The sequence below is a fragment of the Poromitra crassiceps genome, assembly GCF_964638095.1.
Source record: "Poromitra crassiceps genome assembly, chromosome: 6".
In the NCBI taxonomy this organism is placed as follows: Eukaryota; Metazoa; Chordata; class Actinopteri; order Beryciformes; family Melamphaidae; genus Poromitra; species Poromitra crassiceps.
Window position 1 is genome coordinate 14,741,137 of NC_139627.1, and position 26,089 is coordinate 14,767,225.

Here is a 26,089-nt window from a genome sequence, read left to right on the forward strand (position 1 = left end):
CTCCAAACCGAGTTTCCGGCCGGAGTGGATTTTTCACTACATTTCGCACCAGCTAGGGTGGCATGATGTCGGCATGCTGCCGATATCATCGTGATGATGATATCGGCGCGTCAACAGTATCGGCCGATAAAGGCTTTAAAGTGAAATGTCGGCATCGGCCCGATAAAATCGCACTTTATTTATGCCCAAATGTGCGATGCTTGACTAAATGCTCAATGTTATTTACATAACCTCAGTTGAAGTAGTTTTCTTATTTTGCCCAGTGAATGTGCACATTTTGAAAAGCATTGTATTTATGTCTCCATCTGCCAGTGTGCCATCATGATAAGAATAGGCATAATAATGTGTTAATTCCACTAAAGGAGAGACTTGATGTTCCCTTGAAATTAGGTGTGTGTGTGTGTGTGTGTGTGTGTGTGTGTGTGTGTGTGTGTGTGTGTGTGTGTGTGTGTGTGTGTGTGGGTGGGGTGGGGGGGGGGTCGCGCATATTGGTATTGTCAGGCAATCGGCCAAAAGAGTTGGAAAATATCAGCATATCGGATATCGCGCCAAAAAATCCAATAGCGTGCATCCCTAGTCCCAGCCAATTCTGCTGTGACTGCAGCATGAGGCAGGATTTGTACAGTGCTGCTTCAGAAGCGTCGACCAATCAGATGGAGACCTTTAAGGCAGATGAAGGGACCAATCAGATGGAGACCTTTAAGGCAGATGAAGGGACCAATCAGATGGAGACCTTTAAGGCAGATGACAGGCGACTGAGTGAGGGAGAGAGAGAGAGAGACAGGCACACAAAGAACAAAGAACCTTAACGCTAAGCAAGAACTCTTAGCAATCCAGAGATGGTACTCTCGATCAATTGCCCCTAAATCTTTTGTCAAATTGTTGTAGAATATTCTACCTGATTATGGATCATAACTGGATTTTTATCCTTGACCTTATTTTGCATATTAACTAGATACGGTGTTCTCCCATGTGTGACAGTTGTATTTCTCTGTTTTTATTGTTTGTGTTTCTGGTGACAATGTTATATGCTGCTCTCTTGGCCACGTCGCTCTTGGAAAAGAGATGTTTAATCTCAATGAGACTTTTACCTGGTTAAATAAAGGATTTTGATTGATATTGATTATTGCCCTAATATTCCAAGATATGATGATATACATAGTCGAAGGTCTCCGATCATGAAAGCCACAGATCGAGCATTCCATCTCCACAATGGGACTTTATCCTGCTAGAATCTGGAGTTCATGTCATACCAAAGAATTAATTGATGGCACTTATATAACGCTTTATCAGAAAGTGCTTCACATATGAGGGGGGTTGTGGAACTCAGCCCATCCACCACCGAGGTGTAGCACCCACCTGGGTGATGCACGGCAGCCAGTTTGCACCAGAACGCTCAGCACACATCAGCTGTCATGGTGGAGAGTTGATGGAAAGATAGTCTCGGCTCCCAGACGTCTGGGACTATCTCCCAGACGTTTGGTGAGCTGCGCCACCAAACGTCTGGGAATTTCACTGTCAGAAACTGTCGGCCGGCAGCAGACACGCCTACATTTATTATTAGAATTTTATTTGGTAGCGGCAATGCAATGTTTCATAGTTCCAATATAGAGCAAGACACCGATGTGCTGCAAAGAGAGTTTATACCTGTTGTTTATTTTACAATAATCTTTCCTACCCGGAAGTGGTCCGCTTGCTACTGTGAGTCATCAGCAGGCTCTGTAACGTTAGCCTCGGGAGTCGGGCTTATCGCTGGGGGAAAGACCTCTAGCCGCCGGGGCCGGATGAAACACGTCCTATTAACAGGTTATGTTTGTTTCTAAGTGATTAATATGTTTCTCCGCAAACGCGGCGATGTTTTGCGAGACACGGGTTCTGCATGAGCGTCACTGCCCCCAGAAAGCAGGCCCGCCCACAACACTCATGATTGGTTCTCCGATGCAAGGCTTCAACAGTGCCACCTAACGTTATGCAAAGATTTAAATAGTAATATTCTCAGTCTTACAGTAGTGAAACGGATTAAGACTGAGGGCTGAGTCTAATGGAAAGAAGGCCTGTGTGTGAATTTAGCCACAGCACTGAGTGCCGATGGGATCTTTAATGACCTGCTCACTCACAGGACAGAGTCCCTGTCTCTGCCCTGGAGCATTGGCAAGATTATTCATGAGACCAGAGGGAAATGCAACGCAATAAACCATCTCATATTCAGAACATATCTAGTCAGAAATGGACAGCTGTCATATCTGCAGTGCAGAAGATTCACTAGTCATGTCCCATGGCAGGATATTGTATAGATAAGACCTTTAACCATGTTTGAAGTCCAAACATGAATGAGTTCTGCTGTCTGGATATTTCAAAAATATTACCAATGTGTTTTATTATAATAATAATGATTAATACGATAAAATAATGAATACAAATAATCAACTGCAACACAACTATTCTTCTTATAGCACCACCAGCTCCACGGCCAGCTCATGCGACATGGACTTCACCAAGGAGGACGAGCAGCGGCTGAGGGACTACGCCCGGCAGCTGAAGAACGACCGCGCAGCCGTCAAGCTGACGGTGCTGGAGCTGGAGAGCGTGCACGTGGACCCCCTCAGCCTGGACGTCAAGCCCCGGGGACACGTCCACAGGCTGGACCTGGAGAACGCCGTCCTTATGCAGGAGCTTATGGCTATGAAGGTAGAGCGGACATAAAAGTGGTCCTCATTTTCTGAAGATTATCTTGCTGAACACAAACTTCACCGTTTGTGTTTCATAAACTTTTGTTAACCACAGACCTTATTTCATGCATTTAACCGAAATCCCCATACAAAAATCCCATTGCCTTTTGCACCTACGAACCGGAAGTGCTAGCGTCCAGGTCTTCCGCACTTATGTGGTACTGTATAATCATTGCTGTTATTATTATTATAATTGTAGGAGGAGATGGCCGAGCTGAAGGCCCAGCTGTATCTCCTGGACAAAGAGAAGAAGGCAGTGGAGGTGCGTCTGAGTGCGCGGGAGGCGCGGGAGCACGCCTACCTGGTGACCATCGAGCACCTGAAGGCCGAGATGGAGGAGCAGCAAGGGGCCAGCAGAGACAAGCCCGCTGGGGCCAAGGTGGGTGGATGGGGAGAGGGTCATCTCCATACAGTAAATACACACTTCTGTTTTCAGTTGTGTGTGTCCTGTGTACACTACAGTATATCAGGGTTTCCCACAGGACATTTCTGTAAGGTCCACAATGTCCTAATAGTAGGGGGAATTAAGGGGAAAAAATGGCCAAATCGTTACGCGGTGGATACAAGCACCAATTTGGTACACACATTCTTTAGGGTGTATCTCACCATCTCAGAAGGGGTGCCCAAAAATTCAGACCCATTAAATGCTTTTTAAAAGGGAAAATCCAAAATGGCCACCAGAAATGACGCATGATTCCTAAGAGGTGATATAATTCTGACATTTTGGCTTAATGTGCTAATTATAGATTTTACATTTATAGTAAATAGACTAATAATAAAGGATTTGGCCAAAGCCACCAAAGAAACATGTGTTAAATATGTTTTAAGCGCCTTTAAACACAAAAAATAGGCTTAAAATGTACTCCGAAAGACATGACCTTCCACATTAATCCTTCTCTGAGTGATATATTGTTAATGCATACACATACATCATTGTTTTTAAAAACTTTTAATAGGCCCTATGAATGATTATCTATAGATAATATATTGTGACAACTTCATATGACCATAGATCAAGCCCTCTAGTGGGTCACAACTTAGTTTTAAGGCGAGACATGGCAAGTGACTAGGGTAAAAAAAAAGAACTAACAGCTATCACAATGAAACTTCTCCAGTTGATTACTTACATTAAGACTAAGATTTTTTGTATTGCAAGTTTTCTGAAATGATATGTTTAAATATGCAAATTAGGCAATATATGCGCTAATTTGCGTTAATTTGCATACATTTCGGGGACATAAATCTGAAGATTGGATAAAGCCAGGTTCAAAATTATTGTTTCATTTTCTTGACATATTAGAGACAAAACAAATTACAGAGAGGATTTTAGATATCTCTTCTTATCACTCCATAAATCAGAAAATATTGTCAACAGGCATAAAAAAAAAAGAAACTATTTTGCCATGTTTTTTTTTTATCATTGCAGCCAACAATTTATGTATAAACACTCAACAGATGTTTGTTACAAACACTATAGACAGAATGCGGGAGCAGACAGGTTCTCGTGCTTGGACTGCGGGAGCAGACAAGTTCCCGTGCTTGGACTGTGGGAGCGGACAGGTTCTCGAGCTTGAAATTAAACAATGTTGCAACTTTGTGCGGGAAAAGCAGGAGATGAAAAAGACACACAAACAAACAAACTCTCTCTCACACTCTCACACACACACACACACACACACTCACACACACACACACACACACACACACACACACACACACACACACAGTGGAAGGGGGTGTGTCTTCTTTATAAGACTTGCTCTGCTTCTCATTTTCTGTTCATTTGCCATTACACTTACTTAGAGTAAAGACGTAACTTGAGCAGCAGCCGTAGCATATTAGATTTATTCAAACAACAGCCTTTTTAAAGGCTTCCAAACACCGCATTGACTTACATTGCAGTCAATTAACTGAAACTTATTTTATTATTATTAATTTGATATGTTGTTGTTTTTTTTTTTGAGAAGGGGTCATTTTAGTTTGAGTCAGCTTAGTTTCACTTAAGCTGTTTTCCCACATGCGCCTTTTACCGCCAAATGACCGGAACGCGGTCTAATGCCTTCATGTGTGAAAGTTGTTGTACCGGTATAAGCGCGACCCCGTCGTCGCGGACATTTCACCAGTTTCGAGCCAGTCAGAAGAGCGGTATGCGCGATAAGGCACACAAGTGTAGAACGGGTCCAGTCATTTGCCGCAACACCGGTCCTTGGGCGAGGTGTACACACGTTGCTTAACGTTCACTTCCAGCGTGCATCATCTAATCATTCGCGCACATCAAAGCAAACTACTTCCACATTTCGCTTCGTGCATTTGCTTTCTCTACATACATACAAGCGTTGGGCAGCTTGCAAGCCTCTGCCATTCTCGCTGTGTCTGTCCTGTGTGGCTGCTGCGAAGTGCGGAGGACTGAGTGAAGGACTGGCCTCTCTCGAGCAGAGAGGGGAGGGGGGAAATCGGCTGTGTTTATTACGCTGGCTTGACGCTGCTCTTAAGTCAAACGAGTCAGCAATATTATCAAAAGAGTGGACGCCGGCTCCATGTTTGTTTGTTGTTTTTTTCTGACTGGCCTCAGTGGCCTGCAGCACAGTTTATACGTCATGACCCCAGGCCACTCTCCTCCGCCCCGCCCGCTCCGCCCCACCCCACCCCACCCCCCAACATACCGGCTATTTGACGATTAGATTCCCACATGCGAGCGCTCAGGTGTGAAGGGAAATTCCGGGAAATGTCCGATATTGACTTACAGGTAATTTTCCGGTATGCATGTGGAAAAACGGCTTTAGGGTAAGATACATGGACTGGAGTGTGTGTGTTATTTGTTCAGAGGGAGGAGGGGATTTGAGGTGTCAACAGTGCAGAAGTGTACCATACTTTCTTTAATTTAGTTAAAGAATTTACAGAATTGGATGGGCAGCTGATAAATATGAGGCCATTTTACAGGACTTTGCAACACTGTTCCCTTATGATGCTCCACTATTCCAAGACCATGATGCCCCAAATTTGCCGGCCTCCTTTGTTGAACATAAATCAGGTGGACACATTTTCTTATCCACTCAGATGACACTTTCTGGAAGATTACTTTCACTTCATAAGATGAATAAGTGACTTCAGCCCAGTGCTTCAGGCACTGGGCATGAGTGTGTCTGTGAGTTTCTGTGTGTGCGCAGAGTGAAAGAGGTCGTGAAGGGAGGGATTGGACTCTGTGAACAGAGCTGTGAAGTGTGAAGGGAGGGGCAGTGGTTGTGTTAGAGGTGAAGAAGGTGCCATGGATGAGTGAGTCTTGTCTGATTAAAAGTGTGGACGGTGGAGCCTGGGAAGTAGGGAAGTCAACAGTTAGAACATTTTCTAAACTTGTAGGCTACACTGGACCTTCTGGCAGCGTCTAACCCGTTAACTGGATGTTTTCTTTTTCTTTTTGGACCGCATTTGCACATTGTGACCAATGCGTCCTTATGTGCAATGTCCTACTGCACTTGTGTGAAAACTTTAACGATAAAGTTATCATCTGTAGTAGCACAGGCAGTAGATGTCCACTAAACTTATTTTTCTGACAGTTAAACGCTGGAAGAGCGCTGAGGAGCGCCGATCCCAGCACACCACACAACATGCAAGGATGCAGATTGAAAACAATGTTAGCAGCGGTAGCTAGCTTGATAGCTAACAGCTAACAACACATACTGTGATAAAAGCACAGCACTCACCATTAAGTTGAGCCAATCTGCTCCCACAATTGAGCCTGTCTGTCTCTGTAGTGATAGTTTCTCCATATGATTAGTTATTGATTTTTCTAAACAGATATGATTTAATATCCGTGTACACGGTGACATCCCTACTGGGAAGCGCGACCTGTTCTACCAGGAAGGTCCAGGTCCAAGATCTGCTAATGAGCATAACTAGAAGCACCCTGATTCAAGCCATAAACCTGGCCACTACCACACAAAGCAGGGCCAGAGAGAGAGTTGTGAGAGCTTAAATACGACAGGACATTTGTCACAGCAACTTACTATTTTGCTGCTTGGAAGACTGAATGTTAAAATGTTACATGATAAAACTGTTCTTCCAAAACCAGCAAACATCATTCTCAAACAATAGACCAGTGGGTAAAAAGGCAACCTTGAAACACAGTCACTGAAGAACTAAATCAAGAAAATGAAAATAAATCAACTGATAGTCAGTCGTTCAAGTCAGTTTTGGTGGAGCACAAAGTCTTATCACTTGTGTTAGTGGTGGAAGGGAGTGGACTTGGTTCAGATCACTTGTGTTAGTGGTGGTAGGGAGTGGACTTGGTTCAGATCACTTGTGTTAGTGGTGGTAGGGAGTGGACTTGGTTTAGATCACTTGTGTTAGTGGTAGTAGGGAGTGGACTTGGTTCAGATCACTTGTGTTAGTGGTAGAAGGGAGTGGACTTGGTTTAGATCACTTGTGTTAGTGGTAGTAGGGAGTGGACTTGGTTCAGATCACTTGTGTTAGTGGTAGAAGGGAGTGGACTTGGTTTAGATCACTTGTGTTAGTGGTAGTAGGGAGTGGACTTGGTTCAGATCACTTGTGTTAGTGGTGGTAGGGAGTGGACTTGGTTTAGATCACTTGTGTTAGTGGTAGTAGGGAGTGGACTTGGTTCAGATCACTTGTGTTAGTGGTAGAAGGGAGTGGACTTGGTTTAGATCACTTGTGTTAGTGGTAGTAGGGAGTGGACTTCAGATCACTTGTGTTAGTGGTGGTAGGGAGTGGACTTGGTTTAGATCACTTGTGTTAGTGGTAGAAGGGAGTGGACTTGGTTCAGATCACTTGTGTTAGTGGTGGTAGGGAGTGGACTTGGTTCAGATCACTTGTGTTAGTGGTAGTAGGGAGTGGACTTGGTTCAGATCACTTGTGTTAGTGGTGGTAGGGAGTGGACTTGGTTCAGATCACTTGTGTTAGTGGTGGTAGGGAGTGGACTTGGTTCAGATCACTTGTGTTAGTGGTAGAAGGGAGTGGACTTGGTTCAGATCACTTGTGTTAGTGGTGGTAGGGAGTGGACTTGGTTCAGATCACTTGTGTTAGTGGTAGAAGGGAGTGGACTTGGTTTAGATCACTTGTGTTAGTGGTAGTAGGGAGTGGACTTGGTTTAGATCACTTGTGTTAGTGGTAGTAGGGAGTGGACTTGGTTCAGATCACTTGTGTTAGTGGTAGAAGGGAGTGGACTTGGTTCAGATCACTTGTGTTAGTGGTAGAAGGGAGTGGACTTGGTTCAGATCACTTGTGGTAGAAGGGAGTGGACTTGGTTCAGATCACTTGTGTTAGTGGTAGTAGGGAGTGGACTTGGTTCAGATCACTTGTGTTAGTGGTAGTAGGGAGTGGACTTGGTTCAGGCGATGTGCTTCATGGATCCGGATCTGACACACGTGGGCCAGACAGAAAGACCCTAAATGCCTCGGGATCCGGGATCCGCCCTCACCTCCAGCTGTGCCTGCTCCGGGGTCACCAGGGCCGTCTCTTCTTCTTCTGTGGTGTTTTACCGCAGTTGGCATCCTTTATGTTGCATTGCCGCCTCCCATGCCTCACCGGCTTCCCACCCGCAGACATGGCCAATTGCGTCGGTAGGAACATCTGACCAAGCTGGAGGTACCGCTGCCGGGAATTGAACCCGAGTCTCAGCGGTGGTAGGCGAAGACTGCTACCTCTACACTACCCAGATGCCCCGGAGCCGTGATGACATCACAATTGCTCGAGTGACATCACTGATGACATCACTACCGCTCGAGTTACATCACTGATTCCAATTGCTCGAGTGACATCACTGATGACATCACAATTGCTTGAGTGACATCACTCAGTGATTTATGACATCACTATGGTAGTCACCAGGGTAAGCCATCTAGAGCTGTACATCTAGTGAAGGACTGGAGAGGCTCACGATGGCACAGGTCAACCAAAAGATGGCAGAGGTGGTGCAGTACCTTCTAGAGAGGGACCAAAAGAAGATTCCCATCTGCCGAGCAGACATTATGGAACATGTGCTGAAAGACTACGGAAACATCTACCCTGAGATAATGAAAGGAGTAGAGCGCATCTTTGCGCAGGTGTTTGGCCTTATACTGGTTGAAATAGACACAAAGAATCATGTGTACATACTGATCAATAAGATGGAGACAGTTGAATGGGCCCCACTGAGCAATCCAAAGATGGGTCTGCTCTTTGTCATCCTGAGCTTTGTTTTCATGACAATTGCATTGTCAAAGAAACCCTGATCTGGAATACGCTGAAGAAACTACACGTTGAACCCGGAGAGAAACATGAAGAGTTTGGTGATGTTAAGCGGGTGGTCACAGATGAGTTTGTGCGTCAAGGATACCTGGAGTATGTGCGAATCCCCCATACAGAGCCCATTGAGCATCAATTCCGCTGGGGTCAACGTGCCGAATTGGAAGTGTCAAAAGTAAAAATCCTGGAGTTCATGGGTCAGCTCCATGACCAGGACCCTCAGAGCTGGAGCCAGCAGTACAAAGAAGCCACCAAAGAAGCCACCAACTCCAACCCCAACTCTGCCCAGGCCAGTACTAGTAGTCAGAGATAAGCCCATATTTTTGCATGATACAACTTGCGTTGTCTCTCACTCAATACCATGCATTCTTAATAAAAGAGGAATTGGTTTTGGGGTACCAATCATATCAGAGTTATTTTTACCCTTTTTAAGTGTGTTTTTGTGTCAGAGATGATGTGGGTTTACTTCCCAGTTTGAGCCCAATTTAAAAAAAAATACAATATTGCCCGACTAAGATTGTTATGTTTTTAAATGTAAATAAAGTTGTTGACCCTTTCTTTCCAGGCTGTATGTTAGTGTTCGTCCTCAGTTGAGCCTCATTAATTATTCATTCATTGTTTCTGTGCAGTTAATTTCACACACAAACACAACGCTGATATCGTGTTTGGGTTTACTTTTTTAACTTTTATTGCCTGGATTTTATGGTGACACTTATATTTTTTCAAGTACAGAAAACAAAATCCTTTTATATACTGTAGATTTAAATACACTAGGGCACAAAATCTTCCCATTTCCCTCACTTCCACGTTTTTCAAAGAGCTGGATTCTATAATTCTATTTTACATCTGGACTGATAAGAATCATAGAATCTCGAAAATCTCTGGTTTCTGTTGCTAGGGTGATATAATTTCACGTTCAGCAGGATAATATGGCTGATTCAGGCAGGCTAAGAAAGTGGTTCTCAACGTGGGGTCCAGCGACCACCAGGGGTCCTTGAAGGGGTTCCAGGGGGTCTGCAGAAAATACTTAACTTACATTAAGTTAACACAATTTGAGAATAGAAGAATGAGTGTTTTGATTGTTATCTCAAGATAAATAATAGTCATGGAATTCTGGGGGGGGGGGGGTTATCAAACCAAAAATATTCTCAGGTTTGGGTCTGAAAGAAAAGATCAAATGGAGTTCCGTGGCAGACTAAGAGACTGCGGTTCCCCTCATTTCAGACAGTTGGGATCTACAGTCATCATCAGATCCTATAGTGTGAGAGCATTTAGGACTTAATGCTGCTTACTGCCCAATCCAGTTTAGGCCAACAGCAGGATTCTCATCTCATTTTCAGCTTTCATCTACTAAAGAGGATTTAGCTCGAGTGACATCACTGATGACATCACTACCGCTCGAGTTACATCACTGATTGCAATTGCTCGAGTGACATCACTGATGACATCACAATTGCTTGAGTGACATCACTCAATGATTTATGACATCACTATGGTAGTCACCAGGGTAAGCCATCTAGAGCTGTACATCTAGTGAAGGACTGGAGAGGCTCACGATGGCACAGGTCAACCAAAAGATGGCAGAGGTGGTGCAGTACCTTCTAGTGAGGGACCAAAAGAAGATTCCCATCTGCCGAGCAGACATTATGGAACATGTGCTGAAAGACTACGGAAACATCTACCCTGAGATAATGAAAGGAGTAGAGCGCATCTTTGCGCAGGTGTTTGGCCTTATACTGGTTGAAATAGACACAAATAATCATGTGTACATACTGATCAATAAGATGGAGACAGTTGAAGGGGCCCCACTGAGCAATCCAAAGATGGGTCTGCTCTTTGTGATCCTGAGCATTGTTTTCATGAAAGGAGGCATTGTCAAAGAAACCCTGATCTGGAATACGCTGAAGAAACTACACGTTGAACCCGGAGAGAAACATGAAGAGTTTGGTGATGTTAAGCGGGTGGTCACAGATGAGTTTGTGCGTCAAGGATACCTGGAGTATGTGCGAATCCCCCATACAGAGCCCATTGAGCATCAATTCCGCTGGGGTCAACGTGCCGAATTGGAAGTGTCAAAAGTAAAAATCCTGGAGTTCATGGGTCAGCTCCATGACCAGGACCCTCAGAGCTGGAGCCAGCAGTACAAAGAAGCCACCAAAGAAGCCACCAACTCCAACCCCAACTCTGCCCAGGCCAGTACTAGTAGTCAGAGATAAGCCCATGTTTTTGCATGATACATACATGAGTTTTTCCGCCTTAATTTGTTTCTTCTTATTCTTCTTTCTTTTTATTTTTTTTATTTATTTTTTATATTTTCTTTTTATTTGTTGAAGATCAACAACATATCACACAGATATATTTTTACCCAGCCTTCCTGCCCTCCTTTTTGGCTGCAGTTAAACTGGTGAGCCATAACTTGCATTGTCTCTCACTCAATACCATACATTCTTAATAAAAGAGGAATTGGTTTTGGGGTACCAATCATATCAGAGTTATTTTTACCCTTTTTAAGTGTGTTTTTGTGTCAGAGATGATGTGGGTTTACTTCCCAGTTTGAGCCAAAAAAAAAAAAAATGATTGCCCGACTAAGATTGTTATGTTTTTAAATGTAAATAAAGTTGTTGACCCTTTCTTTCCAGACTGTATGTTAGTGTTCGTCCTCAGTTGAGCCTCATTAATTATTCATTCATTGTTTCTGTGCAGTTAATTTCACACACAAACACAACGCTGATATCGTGTTTGGGTTTACTTTTTTAACTTTTATTGCCTGGATTTTATGGTGACACTTATATTTTTTCAAGTACAGAAAACAAAATCCTTTTATATACTGTAGATTTAAATACACTAGGGCACAAAATCTTCCCATTTCCCTCACTTCCACGTTTTTCAAAGAGCTGGATTCTATAATTCTATTTTACATCTGGAATGATAAGAATCATAGAATCTCAAAAATCTCTGGTTTCTGTTGCTAGGGTGATATAATTTCACGTTCAGCAGGATAATATGGCTGATTCAGGCAGGCTAAGAAAGTGGTTCTCAACGTGGGGTCCAGCGACCACCATAACAGTTGGCTTGTGTAGCATCAAATCATTTCCACTAGCCTACATATGTGATAGTAGGGCCGCCCTGCCCTGCCAACTTAACAGGTGTGGAGGCGCCCCTGTCAATTAACTGGTGAGGAGGGAGTCATGGGCCGTTTCTCAATAAGCGTTCTTGTGTGTTCTTGCGTTCTTGTGTCCCTGTGAAACGTCATCAGTCGCAGCCCAAGTACTGTTCCAATACAAAGTTCACATTTCGCCAAGAACGCTTAAAATTCCCGGATGTGTTCTCGACACGCCCACTTTACCGAGGATGCTCTGGTTGGTGACTTGTGTCAACTTGGCAAGGCAGATATCCCAGCATGCATTTCGGCATAAGCAGAGGCAGAACGCAGCAGAGAAGACGCCATAAGCTCCGGAAAGTTTTTTACAATTTAAAGTTTTATTTCATCACTTAATTAATTTCTGATGACTTTTGATGCCTACAAGCAGGGTAGTAGGTTTCAATAAGTGCCACTTTACAAACATTTATGGCGATAAATGGCATAAAGTTCCAGAGCACAATTGGCTGCATCTACATCAGCTGAGCTTTTTATTTGTGTAGTACTGCAGGCGGCCTCTGCGCTGGTATTGCGCAATACTCTCAAGAACGCATCGTCTCAAACTGCCAACAGCGTCATGTGTGCTTGTGACCTAGCAAGTTCATTCTTCCAAGAACGACTAGCAAGAACGTTCTCCCCAAGAACCCAAGAACAAGAATGCATTCTTGGTATTGAGAAACGGCCATGGAGCTGTGCACAGCTACCACCTGTGACTAATGAGTAATCAGGCCACCTGTGTTTTATATATAACCCGTGGGGACCTATTGTTCAGTCCCTGCCGCTTGCTTGACTCTTCTGAGCTTTCTCCTTCAGTCCCTCCTTGTTTGGGCTACATGCCTGTAGAGGTAGATTTTAAAGGTTGTGGTACGGTTGAGGCTTTTGATGAAAATAAAGCCAAATGGCACAAGGCATGCCGTCTGAAATTTTCTTCAAAGTTGGAGAAATTAAAAATGCGTCAGAGTCAGAAAAGGAAACAAGACTCTGTTGATGAAGAATTGCGCCAATCCAAACGCCAGTCCACTTCAAATACATGTATTAGTGAGTGCCTGTTCTGTAATTTGAATACAGGTAAACTTCGTCAATTTTTGAGTCAATCGCCAACACTGTAGGTGGCCATTTTCAATTGTGTCAATAATTCACTTCCTGTATAAGATTTGTTTGGGCACCCCTTCTAGGCTATCTTAGCATGACCCAAGGGACATGTGTTCCAAATTGTATGCTTTTTGGAGATTATTTTGGTGTCTTTTGAGTCAATGGTCAACAGTTTAGGTGGCCATTTTGAATTTTGTCAATAACTCACTTCCTGTTTAAGATTTCTTTGGGCATCCCTTCTAGGATGTTTTAGGATGACCCAAGGGACATATGTGCCAAATTTCATGCTCGTATCCACCGCGTAACGACTTTTCCCTTAATTCCCCCTACTATAATCATTTCCTAGAAACAAACTGTTTATTACTTAGGAAGTTTCCTGGAAAGAACCATGAAATGATGTAGCAGTTCTATAGAAAGTGTAAGGGGCAGTCGGGTGGAGTTGATAAGATACTGTAAACATTTTTTTAAAGAGTTTCCTGGAATGAACTGCAAAACTATAAACTGTTAAAACAATAAGCAGAGGTTAATAATCAGAAGCCATTATTCATATAATTGTATAATACTTAATCTTAGTTCTAATTTCGTGGTTCTGGTCTTGCAGCCATTTTGAAATCTGTGTGATCGCTGATCTGGATGTTGTGTTGTGTTGTGTTGTGTTGTGGGTTAGGACTTCGGAGACTCGCCAGCTGCCAGCTTGTCCGACCTCAGGACTGTGAATGACAACAGCGACGTGGCTGCAGAACTCACCAATGCATTCAGACGGTAAGACGTGCGTGCGTGCGTGCGTGCGTGCGTGCGTGCGCGCACGCGTCCATATAGGTTGAGGCCACGTCTTGTCATAGACGCTGGTTTAGCTGGCTCAGCCTGGCTGGGGGCGTGGTCAGGGTGGGGTAAAAACCCCCGTTCTATCCATTCAGCAAAGTTAGAATTTAACTGATAGCCCAGCCCAGGCAGACACGATCGGGGATTTAACCACCGCAGTAAACGCACATCTGAGCATCTTGTGTGCTGCTCTACAACCCCCAAACCTGTAGTTTAGAGCCGCAGCACCGTCTTTTGGTGAGTCAGCCCATGAGATATATGGTCGGTTTTACCCCACTCGCGCGCCAGCCGTTTAACATTTTGTGGGCATTCCCAGACATGCGGACTGTCTCTATAGATGTAAAGTTATAGCGTTAGATTGACTGGTAACTACTGTGAGTACACAGTAGCAAGTGTTGTTTAAAGAACACCTGAAGTCAAGAATGTGTTTTTCTTCTCGCTCCTTTACTTGGATGTCTGAGCGTCACTGTGCAGAATGGTGCCTTTGCAGAGTTTGACACTAGAAGGCTGTTTTCACAATCGGCTGCTGAAAGTGGAAACTTATCTGGGCTCACTGAAAAGGCCGTTTTCAACAAGCAAGATTCGTGACATCACGAATGCTGGAGCCAATCGCTGTCCAGTATTCAGCAGTTAACGCCCCAACACATTCTCACTCCCAAGAGACAACTCGTCATATACTGCAGATCGGTCAGGAACCCTTCTCGTCACTTTGTCACGAGTGAGAATGTGTTGAAAGCCTGTGTTCTGTCTGTCTGTCTGTCTGTCTGTCTGTCTGTGTCTGTCTGTCTGTCTGTCTGTCTGTCTGTGTCTGTCTCTGTCTGTCTGTCTGTCTGTCTGTGTCTGTCTGTGTCTGCGTGTGTCTCAGGGAAAAGAAGCTGAAGTCTCGTGTCCAGGAGCTGGCTGCAGCATTGGACCGTCTGACAAAGAGCAATGACGTCCGCAACCAACAGAGCGCAGAGTTTGTCAACGACCTCAAGCGGGCCAACAGGTAACCATGGCAACACTAACAGGCATGTGATTGGGACCATAGACTATATAAAGAGATGGACAGAGTGTGTGTGACCTCACCCACTGGTTTGAAGCCTCCAGTTTGGCATTTTGGCGGCTGCCAACTTGATTCTCGCGCAGCTCACGCAAGACCAGGTGTTTCCCACAGAGCCACAGCTCCGCCTGCTATAGAGCTCAACAGTCACGTGACATCTCTTGCCCCGGAAGTGAGTTCCCCATTCATTTTCTCCATAGACATTTCCAAAAATCCAAGCCAACCTTGCGACCCGCTGAATCGTGATCATAAAACATTTCACTTGGAGCAAAGAAAAACAAAAAATAACAAGTGTCTTTATTTGTGTTAATGTGGTTCAAAGAAAATGTCTGCACTTCCTAGGCTCTCACCAAAAACAATTCTCCCAAAGCCATGTACTGTCTGTCTTACCTGACACAGGTCTGCCTGAACATAGCCCCACCCCTCGCCATGCAATTCTCAGGTGGAAAGCAAGGTGGGGTAACCAGATGTACACATGTAACATAAGAATATTATTATGAAAACAATCAAAAATAGCAATAAATCTCAATATTAGAATAAAGAGAATACTAACAATAAGCACAATGACTCCAACAACAACTTCAGTCATACTGATACTGTCACACTCGTTCTGAAAAAAAAAAACTCTATCAAACATGATTTAGATGTGATGTGTACAGGCTACTTAATCTGAAAAGATTATGTTCTATTTCAAATAAATATACACCAATAAAAGGATCAATGACAAATCAAAGTCACTTGCAGATCAAGTTTAGGTTGATGATTCATACACATAGCCTACAAATCATTTGTGGAATCCCATGGGGTGAGAGCACCAAGGTGAGCTGTTACAGATTTAGACTGGGGAATAACTACCCCTACCTGGGTACAGTTTAGCTGTGGCCACAACCGTGCGAAGAATTATATTTGAGATTGCTGACATCTAGTGGTAAACTAACATTACTGTAGCTAGACGCTAGATTTCAACTTTGAAATTTGATAGTTAGATCACTGTTGGCACAACACAAACACTGGTGTCTCTGAAATGAATGAGCACACAGTATGTGACATGATGTATGTACACAGCTGCTTTCATAACAAAGCGAGTAAACAAACGGTAATATTTCCTTAAATAAACAATGAGTGTTGGTTTAAGTCCATTTGGCAACTAAAAGACCGATTTATCAGGCTACAAGCTGCACAATATGCACAAACTGCAACGCAAAGGTAAAGCAAGAAAGCGGTGGAAGGAAATGCATTGAAGCTGCACATCTCAAATTATGTTACTGCCAAGTATCACCACTTAAGTCAGGGTTAATGCACGACGAGGTGTCCATTATCAGAAATTAATGGACGACGCGGAGGCGTGAACCGTCCGAGGCAAAAGCCGAGGACGGTTGCTTCCGCGAAGTCCATTAATTTCTGATAATGGACACCTCGAAGTGCATTAACCCGCTTATATCATGGTCACTTGCCAAAGAAACAAAACGAGACCATTCATTTATATTTCCATGCATTTTGCAATCAAAATCTAGTTTTCATAACCTTGAATTATGAGTTGAGGACCGACGAGACAAAATAGTCCCCTCGGCTGCTCAATATTAGGCTATCATTGGATAAAATGGCCGCTTAGTGCCTGCTGCACCTGGCACACTTCTAGAGTCAAGCTAACTAATAATTTGGCCAATTGTATGTAACAACATACAAAATAAAACAGCAATGTCTAAGAATGCAACGCCATGTAACTGGCTCGTTTAAACTCACATCTCAGGGAATTACGTTAACGTTTGCGGGTCTTATAAGACGTAAATGGTGCGAGGCTGGAGGAGACTGAAAATCATCTGAAGCTTTCAGTATGTTGGAGTCCAGGTATGTTTTGTACAAGGACGTCTCTCAGTGTGTTGCTGTTAACTGCCCATTTCGTTGTTTTCTTCTTGTTGATCTCGTCTTTTTCCTCTTCGACTTGATTTGTATCAGTGATAAGAGGCAGCGCGCGCTCTCCCAGAGCGCCTGGCGGCTGCTTGCTGCAAGTTGTAAACAGAGGGTTTGACAGCTGAGAGCCCGGCTTCTGTCAGCTGACAAAAATGAAAATCAGATTTCTAAATAGCCGTTATTTTAATAAACTGAGCACTCAGGGGTAATCTAAATAGTTACTTTGACCGACTACATTTTTTTCTAAACTTATAAAAGTGCCATATTAAGCGTTAACGGTGGTATAGAGCTCAAACGGCTCTGTCGTGATCCTGGCGCATTGATATGAACGGTGAACAGACCATTTAGCTAGGTGTACATTATCACTGTACATTATCACAAATTAATGGACACCTTGCAGCCAATCAGAATCGAGTATTCACCCAGACCATGGTATAAGTTTAGATACCGACCAATCCTTGCCTAACCAAGACCCACACCAGCAAGCAAAGCATAGCAAAGTCTCTAAATGAATCCACGTGTTTATCGAGTACAGTGATCCACATTCTTTCTCTGCTTTACCTCGGGGACCAGAGGCTCTTCAACTGAATCTCTCTTCAGAAAGTTACCCATAGACTAAACCAACTGAATCTCTCTTAAGCTACACACACATACACTAAACCAAGTTTTCTACTAACAAACGTTGATCCTATCAAAATTAGGGAAACATGATATTGGATTGCTTGCTGATACCGATCCCAGCCCATGCATCCTCCCCCGCCCCCCCCCCGCCCTCTACTTTCAGAGAACATGAAGTCTCTCCTGTAGTGGAATTAACACATTATTATACCTACTGTGATCATGATGGCCCACTGGCAGCTGCAGACATAATAAATACAATGCTTTTCAAAATGTGCACATTCACTGGGCAAAATAAGAAAACTACTTCAACTTTAGGTTATGTAAAACAAGCCTTGTTTTTATTAGTCAATGCATTTGGGCATAATTAAAGTGTGTGTCGATACCGATGACATGCCGATGTCGTGCATCTCTAATCAAAATTAATTGGAGGATGATCTTTGGCAGATGTACTCCCTCCCCCGTCGCCCCCCCCACCCCCTTCATTACATGCTGAAGCACACAGTAACTCTGTGCTGCTTTATTTCTAAATGAAAAACAATAGCCTAAAAATACTACCTTGTGTCACCTAGGGGTGGGAATCACCAGATGTCCACGATACGATACTAAAACAATACTTGAGTCACGATACGATAGTATTGCGATATTGAATATTGCGATATGTTGAATATTGCGATATTTCGATATATTGCGATTTCTTACTTTTTCAACTGCAAATGATGTCCCCAAAGGAAAACTTTGTCAACATCTGCTTTATATAAGAACAATTTTCCAGTCTGTTCATCTGACTTCAACCATTTTATTGCAGCAACATTGTCAGGTAGACAGACCAACAACTTTCATAAAGTCATAAAGTCATGTCATAGTTGCATGCACCTGACAAACTGAACTGTTTGTTACAGTCTACTTACTGTACTTGGCATGGCATGGCCTGCAAAAAGAAAAAAGAAAAAACGCAAAAAATAAATAAATAAATATCCATACTTGGCGTCCAAATATCGATACAATATCATCAGGCAAAATATCGCGATACTATGGTGTATCGATTTTTTCCCCCACCCCTAGTGTCACCTGGTAAATGTGGTTATAATCCCCCCCTCCCGTTCTCTTCCCACGCAGTAACTTGGTAGCTGCCTACGAGAAGGCCAAGAAGAAGCACCAGAGCAAGCTGAAGAAGTTGGAGGGCCAGATGATGGCTGTGGTGGAGCGTCACGACACCCAGGTCCGTATGCTGAAGCAACGCATCGCCCTGCTGGAGGAGGAGAACGCCTGCCCGCGCACCAACGAGACCTCGCTCTGAGATCACACGTCACCAACGAGACCTCGCCGTGAGATCACACGTTACCAACGAGACCTCGCCGTGAGATCACACGTCATCAACGAGACCTCGCTCTGAGATCACACGTCACCAACGAGACCTCGCTCTGAGATCACACGTCATCAACGAGACCTCGCTCTGAGATCACACGTTACCAACGAGACCTCGCTCTGAGATCACACGTCATCAACGAGACCTCGCTCTGAGATCACACGTCATCAACGAGACCTCGCTCTGAGATCACACGTTACCAACAAGACCTCGCTCTGAGATCACACGTTACCAACGAGACCTCGCTCTGAGATCACACGTCACCAACGAGACCTCGCTCTGAGATCACACGTTACCAACGAGACCAAGCTCTGAGATCACACGTCACCAACGAGACCAAGCTCTGAGATCACACGTCATCAACAAGACCTCGCTCTGAGATCACACGTCATCAACAAGACCTCGCTCTGAGATCACACGTCATCAACAAGACCTCACTCTGAGATCACACGTCATCAACAAGACCTCGCTCTGAGATCACACGTCATCAACAAGACTTCGCTCTGAGATCACACGTTACCAACGAGACCTCGCTCTGAGATCACACGTTACCAACGAGACCTCGCTCTGAGATCACACGTCATCAACGAGACCAAGCTCTGAGATCACACGTCACCAACGAGACCAAGCTCTGAGATCACACGTCACCAACGAGACCAAGCTCTGAGATCACATGTCAGCCAGAAGGCCTGGATGCTGGGACCCAGACCCAGATGAGCTGTCAGCAAGGACACACAAGTGCTCAAATAGGACCTGTGATGGGACAGCCTTGAAATCCTGAGGATCCACATTGAGAGCTTACTTGTGCATTTGTTAAGCAAGAGGCCGTAGTTGAGTTATTTTAGAACAGCTAAAGGGTGTTTAAACAACTCGTAGCTGTTGTAAAATCACAGCCTTACTTTATTGCTTTTATCAAATGCTTACTGCATATAGCCTACCTGGCAAGGTTTCAGCAACAAAAAATGTCATATTGATAACTAATAATCGTTCTTCCGCCAAGTAATGTAGTCCTCCTGCCACGGCATTTAGCAGAATGGTTGCCAACCCACACGTGGCTACAGATGCAGCAACACAGAGACACTGTTTGGCGGAGTAATACTGTGATGCGGTCACAGGTGTGTGTTTAATAGAGTATTTTACAACTGCTTTGAATGCGGCTCAGCCAATCACAATCAAGGACTGGAACAATGCTCAGCCAATCACAATCAAGGACCTGAACTACTGTATGCTCAGCCAATCACAATCAAGGACCGGAACTATCTGTTTTATAATGAGCAATACACTAGAGAGCACTAGAGAATGATACATTGATGACTCAGAGAGCAGTATTGAGTGTCTTCACTCTGTGTGTGTGTGTGTGTGTGTGTGTGTGTGTGTGTGTGTGTGTGTGTGTGTGTGTGTGTGTGTGTGTGTGTGTGTGTGCGCGTGCGTGCGTGCGTGCATGAGTGTGTGAGAGTGTGATAATATTGTCTCCACCTTCTTTCCCATTCCATATTATTTCAAAACATGACTGAGGTCATTATCCTGCAAATCATTTCCTTATAATAACATTTTTAACAAAGTCACAGCTATACAAAAGTGAACTAGAAATTATAGTGGAAAATGTATAATTCTATATTATTTTTTTTACATATTTTTGGATAGCATTATTGTAAGGATATCTGATTACCCTTTTCTGGCAGTTTTATTAAAATGTCTCCCCGCGCCAAGTTAAGCACATTGTTATACCCTATGTCTATGATATACCAGGTCAAGTGTAATGATACCAAATTGTGTCATGATCTCCCACATTGAATAATACTGAAAATGAACTGTTAATTAACATTGAAAACAAAAGCTGGTATCTGTATGTATTATGAATTTTGATCTATGAACAATACACGTTTGATACAATAATTAAGCAGCTTTGGTATTAGGCCTGTCTTAAGACTTTGGTCATGTGATGAACAATACTTTTGATACAATACTTAAGCAGCTTTGGCATTAGGCCTGTCTTAAGACTTTGGTCATGTGATTCCTGAGTGGTATTGAAGTCAAGTCAGATTTATTTATATAGCCCTACCTTCATCACAAAATGATGTTTCAAAGTTCCAAACACAGACAGGCAAAACATGATGGAAGGTAGACAGACAAGTTTTGGGAAGATTGGACAAGCAGTTGATTAGTTATGACAAATGTATATGTTAACCTGTGACTTTTGTTACATCATGCCAATAAAGCCATTTGAATTTAATTGACTTTTATTAAGTTTCTCATCCAAAGCTGGGATAGGCAACTTCATAACTGAGAATCATAGCTATAACTGACATACTGTACAGTAACACCTCTTTGTTAACTGATAATCATAGCTAGAACTGACATACAGTAACACCTCTTTGTTAACTGAGGATCATAGCTATAACTGACATACAGTAACACCTCTTTGTTAACTGAGAATCATAGCTAGAACTGACATACTGTACAGTAACACCTCTTTGTTAACTGAGAATCATAGCTAGAACTGACATACAGTAACACCTCTTTGTTAACTGAGAATCATAGCTAGAACTGACATACAGTAACACCTCTTTGTTAACTGAGAATCATAGCTAGAACTGACATACAGTAACACCTCTTTGTTAACTGATAATCATAGCTAAAACTGACATCTGTAACGCAAGGAAACGAGGAATGTAGGTGGCAATTCTAGGTAGTAAGTTGTAATTTTTATGTTTTAGGCTGTCTGAAACCAGTTTTATACAAAAGGTGACTGAATTTGCAACCTTTCCAGGTACCTATTTTGGCCTAATTCATAAGGAACCATCAGTGGTACCTTTGGTGGGTTAGGGTATACCATGATGCATTGCGACCCTTCCAATCGACGAAGAAGAATGACGCTCTTCCCCCAGAATTTCCGTTAATGGCGGCGCCCAGAAAACCTACCGCATCAGAAAAAAGCTAAACAACTATTGGCTAAATAACGAACATCATCACTTTCTTTGGATTTTTATTTTAGCATGGTCAATAACGTCAACCGTTACTTCATTTTACTGCGACAGTTTGTTATTAGGGTGTCTGAAAAGTCACTTTTGCGGGTCAGTAGGAAACATCCTACTTGACTGCGATCTGGACAGCCTAGCAAGGTTCCTAACCTAGGTTGCGCAGCAGCGTGATTTCTAACCCCACATAGGATAAGCAATAACCAGCCAGCCAGGACTACAGTAACGTTAACGTAACTACGCAAGCAAGCAGAAGACGAATAGCAGCATGGCAGACGACGGTGCGTTCACCTTCAAGTGTAACTTTTTAACCGTGCTTTATTAAATGTGACCTGCTCTGACCAAATCAGTCGCTTGTCGCGCTGGCTGTTTGTCTAGAAAACGCGATTTTATCAGAAAATATTTATTTCTGCTGTTTTGGGGTTTCATCAGATTATAGTAAAATAAAGCCTTGGCTTTCATTCTCTGTAAAGATTATTGTGAAATTCGACCGCTAAATATACTTTTGAAGCTCTTGAAGGTAGTGACAAAACTGAAAGTAAACTGCTGCTCTGAGCCTGCTGCTCTCTGCTGCGCGTGCAGCTTCACGTTGCCAGTTAAACGGGTGTGTCAGTACTTGCAAATGGTAGGCTATATTATAGACTACTCTAGGATTTAAAACGCGGTTTCTAAAGTTTGTCAGGGTTGTATTGTGGAGTTCTGTTATTGGTTTGTTATTTTAGACTAGTTTAGGCTGTTTATGTAACGTTTTAACCTCTTAAAAATCTGCCTCTTCGGGGGTTATGATAACGAACATGGCAACCCGTCTGCAGTCTCTCTCTCGCTCTCTCTCTCTGCCCTTGCTCTCTCTCTCCCCGCTGCAAGGGGAGAGAGAGAGAGGGGGAGAGCAGCTGCATAATTTCTGCTTCCAGTGAAAGTCTGTCTGTCTGCCTGTCTGTCTGTCAGATTGATAGACTAATACTAGTCAGTAATCTGCGTGATAATGTTGCTTTACTTTTAAATTCAATTCACAGATGGCATTAGACTGAGCTAATTTCAGATTATTTGCCTCATAGCCTACTTTCAGCTGTCTGTCTCTCTGTCTCTACTCCAGAGCAGAAACGGTTAGGGTTAGGACCGCAAGAATAGAGACATAAAATAAGTCATAAGTCATATGACTTATAATAAGTCATATTATTTAACTATAGGAACGTTAATGGCCAACCTTCGAAAAACGCACACCCTTCTAAAAATCGTAAATGATATAGTTATTGACCTTCCTACCCCCGCCAACATCTCAACCCTCTGAAATTATGGCTCTCTCTTAGGCCTTTGCTTGGTGACCCAGATTCTCACAGGACTCTTCCTGGCCATGCATTACACCGCAGATATTGCCGCATCCGCCTGGTCATTGAAACAAAAATGAATAATAATACAAATAAAAATAAAAAAGTATCTCTTCTTCCATGGTAAGTGTGTGTGACAGTCTGGAACCCGCCAAGTCTTTTCAAGTCACGCTGTTCTTCAGGAACCAGTGAACCCGTCTTCTTCTTCTTTTTCATTCAAGTTTCCGGCAGTGTAGACGTTACTAGGCGTATCACTGCCCTCTACAGGACAAGGATAAAACTCTGCTACCTTAAACCGTTAGGCTGTCTGAAACGAGTTATTTTTCAGTCACCTATTATTAAAATGAGCTACCTAATTAACCAGGTACCTATTCAGGTATCAGGTGATATTCAGCTTCCTTGTTAACTGATAATCATAGCTATAACTGACATACTGTACAGTAACACCTCTTTGTTAACTGAGAATCATAGCTATAACTGACATACAGTAACACCTCTTTGTTAACTGATAATCATAGCTAGAACTGACACATAGTAACACCTCTTTGTTAACTGATAATCATAGCTAGAACTGACATACAGTAACACCTCTTTGTTAACTGATAATCATAGCTAGAACTGACATACAGTAACACCTCTTTGTTAACTGAGAATCATAGCTAAAACTGACATACAGTAACACCTCTTTGTTGTACTTTGTCTCACTCCCCAGGTTCCTCTATCTGTGTCAAAACCTTCTCATCTTTCTTACATCTGCTTCTTTCACAGAACTGGACCCTACATCTGGAATTATGAGAACCATAGAATTTCAAAAATTCACTTGCAAAAACCCAGGTCTGAAGGAGGGCTGGCCCTGCCAGTGTTCAGACACTATATAAGTCTGGGCTGCCAATGTTAGGGCTCTAATGTTTTGGCGGACTCCTAGCAATTTAACTCTTGGGGACCCCCTGTGGCTAAAAATGGAGGCCGGCTCTATTGCCAACTCTTCCCTGCCAGCATGCGCGGCGGCAAGGGGGCGCTGGGGGGGGCTTGAGCTCCCCCTGGAATTAGCCCAGCTTGCTCTGCATATATATATACACACACACACACACACACAGACACACACACACACACACATACACATATACACACACATATATAGGAATAGACATTCAAAAAAGTGACCCCAATATTAATGATCAGACATCAAATATGACATGTTTTAACTTATCATTTCCCATAATGAATTTATTAAATGGCATAGATTCCCAAAATAAATATTAAAGACGTGCTTGTACAGGTTCAAGTTCTTGTCAAGGTGCTTATTGACATTTGTGCTTTGAAAAAGAGAGAGGTTTTCTTTTAAATTATGATCAGGCTCCATCCCAGAGAGATCTATAACTCCTCCTCCTCCTTGTTTGCTTGCATATCGATCCCCTTCTGCCTGGACACCTTTCTGACCCTGCAGAGATGAAAGAGATACAGTATGAGAGAGAGTCCACATGGATGTATGTGATAGGGACTGGTGTTTTGGGTAACAAGTAGGCCAAGGTCATTTTTCACTTTTTTACAGATTATGAAAGTGCAGATTGTAAGCTTTTAAATGATGTGTCACACATTGACATCTGAAAATAGTTGATTCATATTTGAATGTTTGTACTCCTACTGTAAAATTTACATTCAGGCAAAATCACCCTGAAAACTGTTTGGCCCTGAACAAACTTAGTTTGCTAACAAATTATTGAGTGATCCTAAAACTGTTTGTTATATTTAGTGCATTCTTCAACATCTAAATTGCGTAATATGATTTATTATAATTATTATTATTATTATTATTATTATTATTATTATTATTAATAGTATTATTAATATTATTCATATTATTGTTATTATTATTATTATTATTATTATTATTATTATTATTATTATTATTATTATCTCACTACTATAATTGCCCGCGTGTATGTATGCCCGACTGTATGTTCGGAGTTTCAAGGGAAACCATTGCTCCGATCGCCTCCAAACTTTGCCACAACACTGTTCAGAGTTTGGTCACAGAAAAAACGTAAAATAAATTGTACCCATATCTGGTTGCCTCGCAAAAATATTGCAAGGCAGCTGGCTGCCGGCCACTGATGACGTCATTTTTGTCCTCAGGGTTGTGAGTCAGTCAGTCAGCTTCAGACAGAGGCAGATTTAGGCCGGCAGCCAGAACTATCACTTTTATGACTTTTGAAACATAAATGCGTCATTATGAGTCAGAAGATGTCTCTTAGCGTGCATCTGTCTGTGGCAAGTCGGTCTGAGGATATTCCCTCTGTTTTTCAGTCTCTCCTCAAAACAATCGCAATGTTTGGGGAAACCAGCTCCAGAACTGCAATCTGTCTAGCCTGTTGTGCGTTCCCTTACGAGAAAACAACTAACGTTATAGTATTGTAACGGCACAGGCGAGGCCTGTTCGCGAACCCGGGTCTCCAGCTTACAAGCCCAACACGTTAACCATCAAGCTAAAGGGACAATCCCTTTAGCTTAGGCTCACGTGCTTGCTCTTTTCCTTAGCGACCCAGGATCGCTACAGTATGTATGTGCATTTATAGCCTACTATTCCCCTGATGACGAGGATAACAAGCAGACTGCAGCTGTTTGACATGCGGGCGTCCGCTTTCAGAACGGACTTAGGCTATAATTAGGCTACTTCATGGTTATAATTTGCTTTACAAAAAACTGGAACCAAAAGGTAAGAATTAATCTTGTACCTATACATGATGGTGGCTCTGTGATCCATAAAGTCGATCAGATGAATATTGAAAGCCTTGTGTTACCATGCTGCCTTGTGGAGAACACT

At 43.0% G+C, this 26,089-nt stretch overlaps 1 protein-coding gene and 2 pseudogenes across 5 annotated transcripts in view; all 3 read left to right on the forward strand.

Annotated features, from left to right (window-relative positions):
• Positions 1–21,189, forward strand: part of mcc (MCC regulator of WNT signaling pathway) — a 60,429-nt gene extending 39,240 nt beyond the window's left edge. For all 3 annotated transcript variants that reach the window (XM_083638454.1, XM_083638455.1, XM_083638456.1), the window contains 5 exons: positions 2,454–2,688; positions 2,929–3,108; positions 13,868–13,962; positions 14,888–15,010; positions 18,713–21,189. In XM_083638454.1, coding sequence (XP_083494580.1) covers positions 2,454–2,688; positions 2,929–3,108; positions 13,868–13,962; positions 14,888–15,010; positions 18,713–18,893 — 814 coding nt within the window. In that variant the 3' untranslated portion in view covers positions 18,894–21,189. The remainder of the gene's footprint in view (positions 1–2,453; positions 2,689–2,928; positions 3,109–13,867; positions 13,963–14,887; positions 15,011–18,712) is intronic.
• LOC310778711 (non-structural maintenance of chromosomes element 3 homolog pseudogene) lies at positions 3,420–9,282 on the forward strand (annotated as a pseudogene). The gene is made up of 2 exons: positions 3,420–3,433; positions 8,602–9,282. The product of its transcript is annotated as a non-structural maintenance of chromosomes element 3 homolog pseudogene (transcript).
• Positions 9,421–11,185, forward strand: LOC310778712 (non-structural maintenance of chromosomes element 3 homolog pseudogene; annotated as a pseudogene). The gene is made up of 2 exons: positions 9,421–9,425; positions 10,504–11,185. The product of its transcript is annotated as a non-structural maintenance of chromosomes element 3 homolog pseudogene (transcript).
• Positions 21,190–26,089: the final 4,900 nt, after the last annotated feature.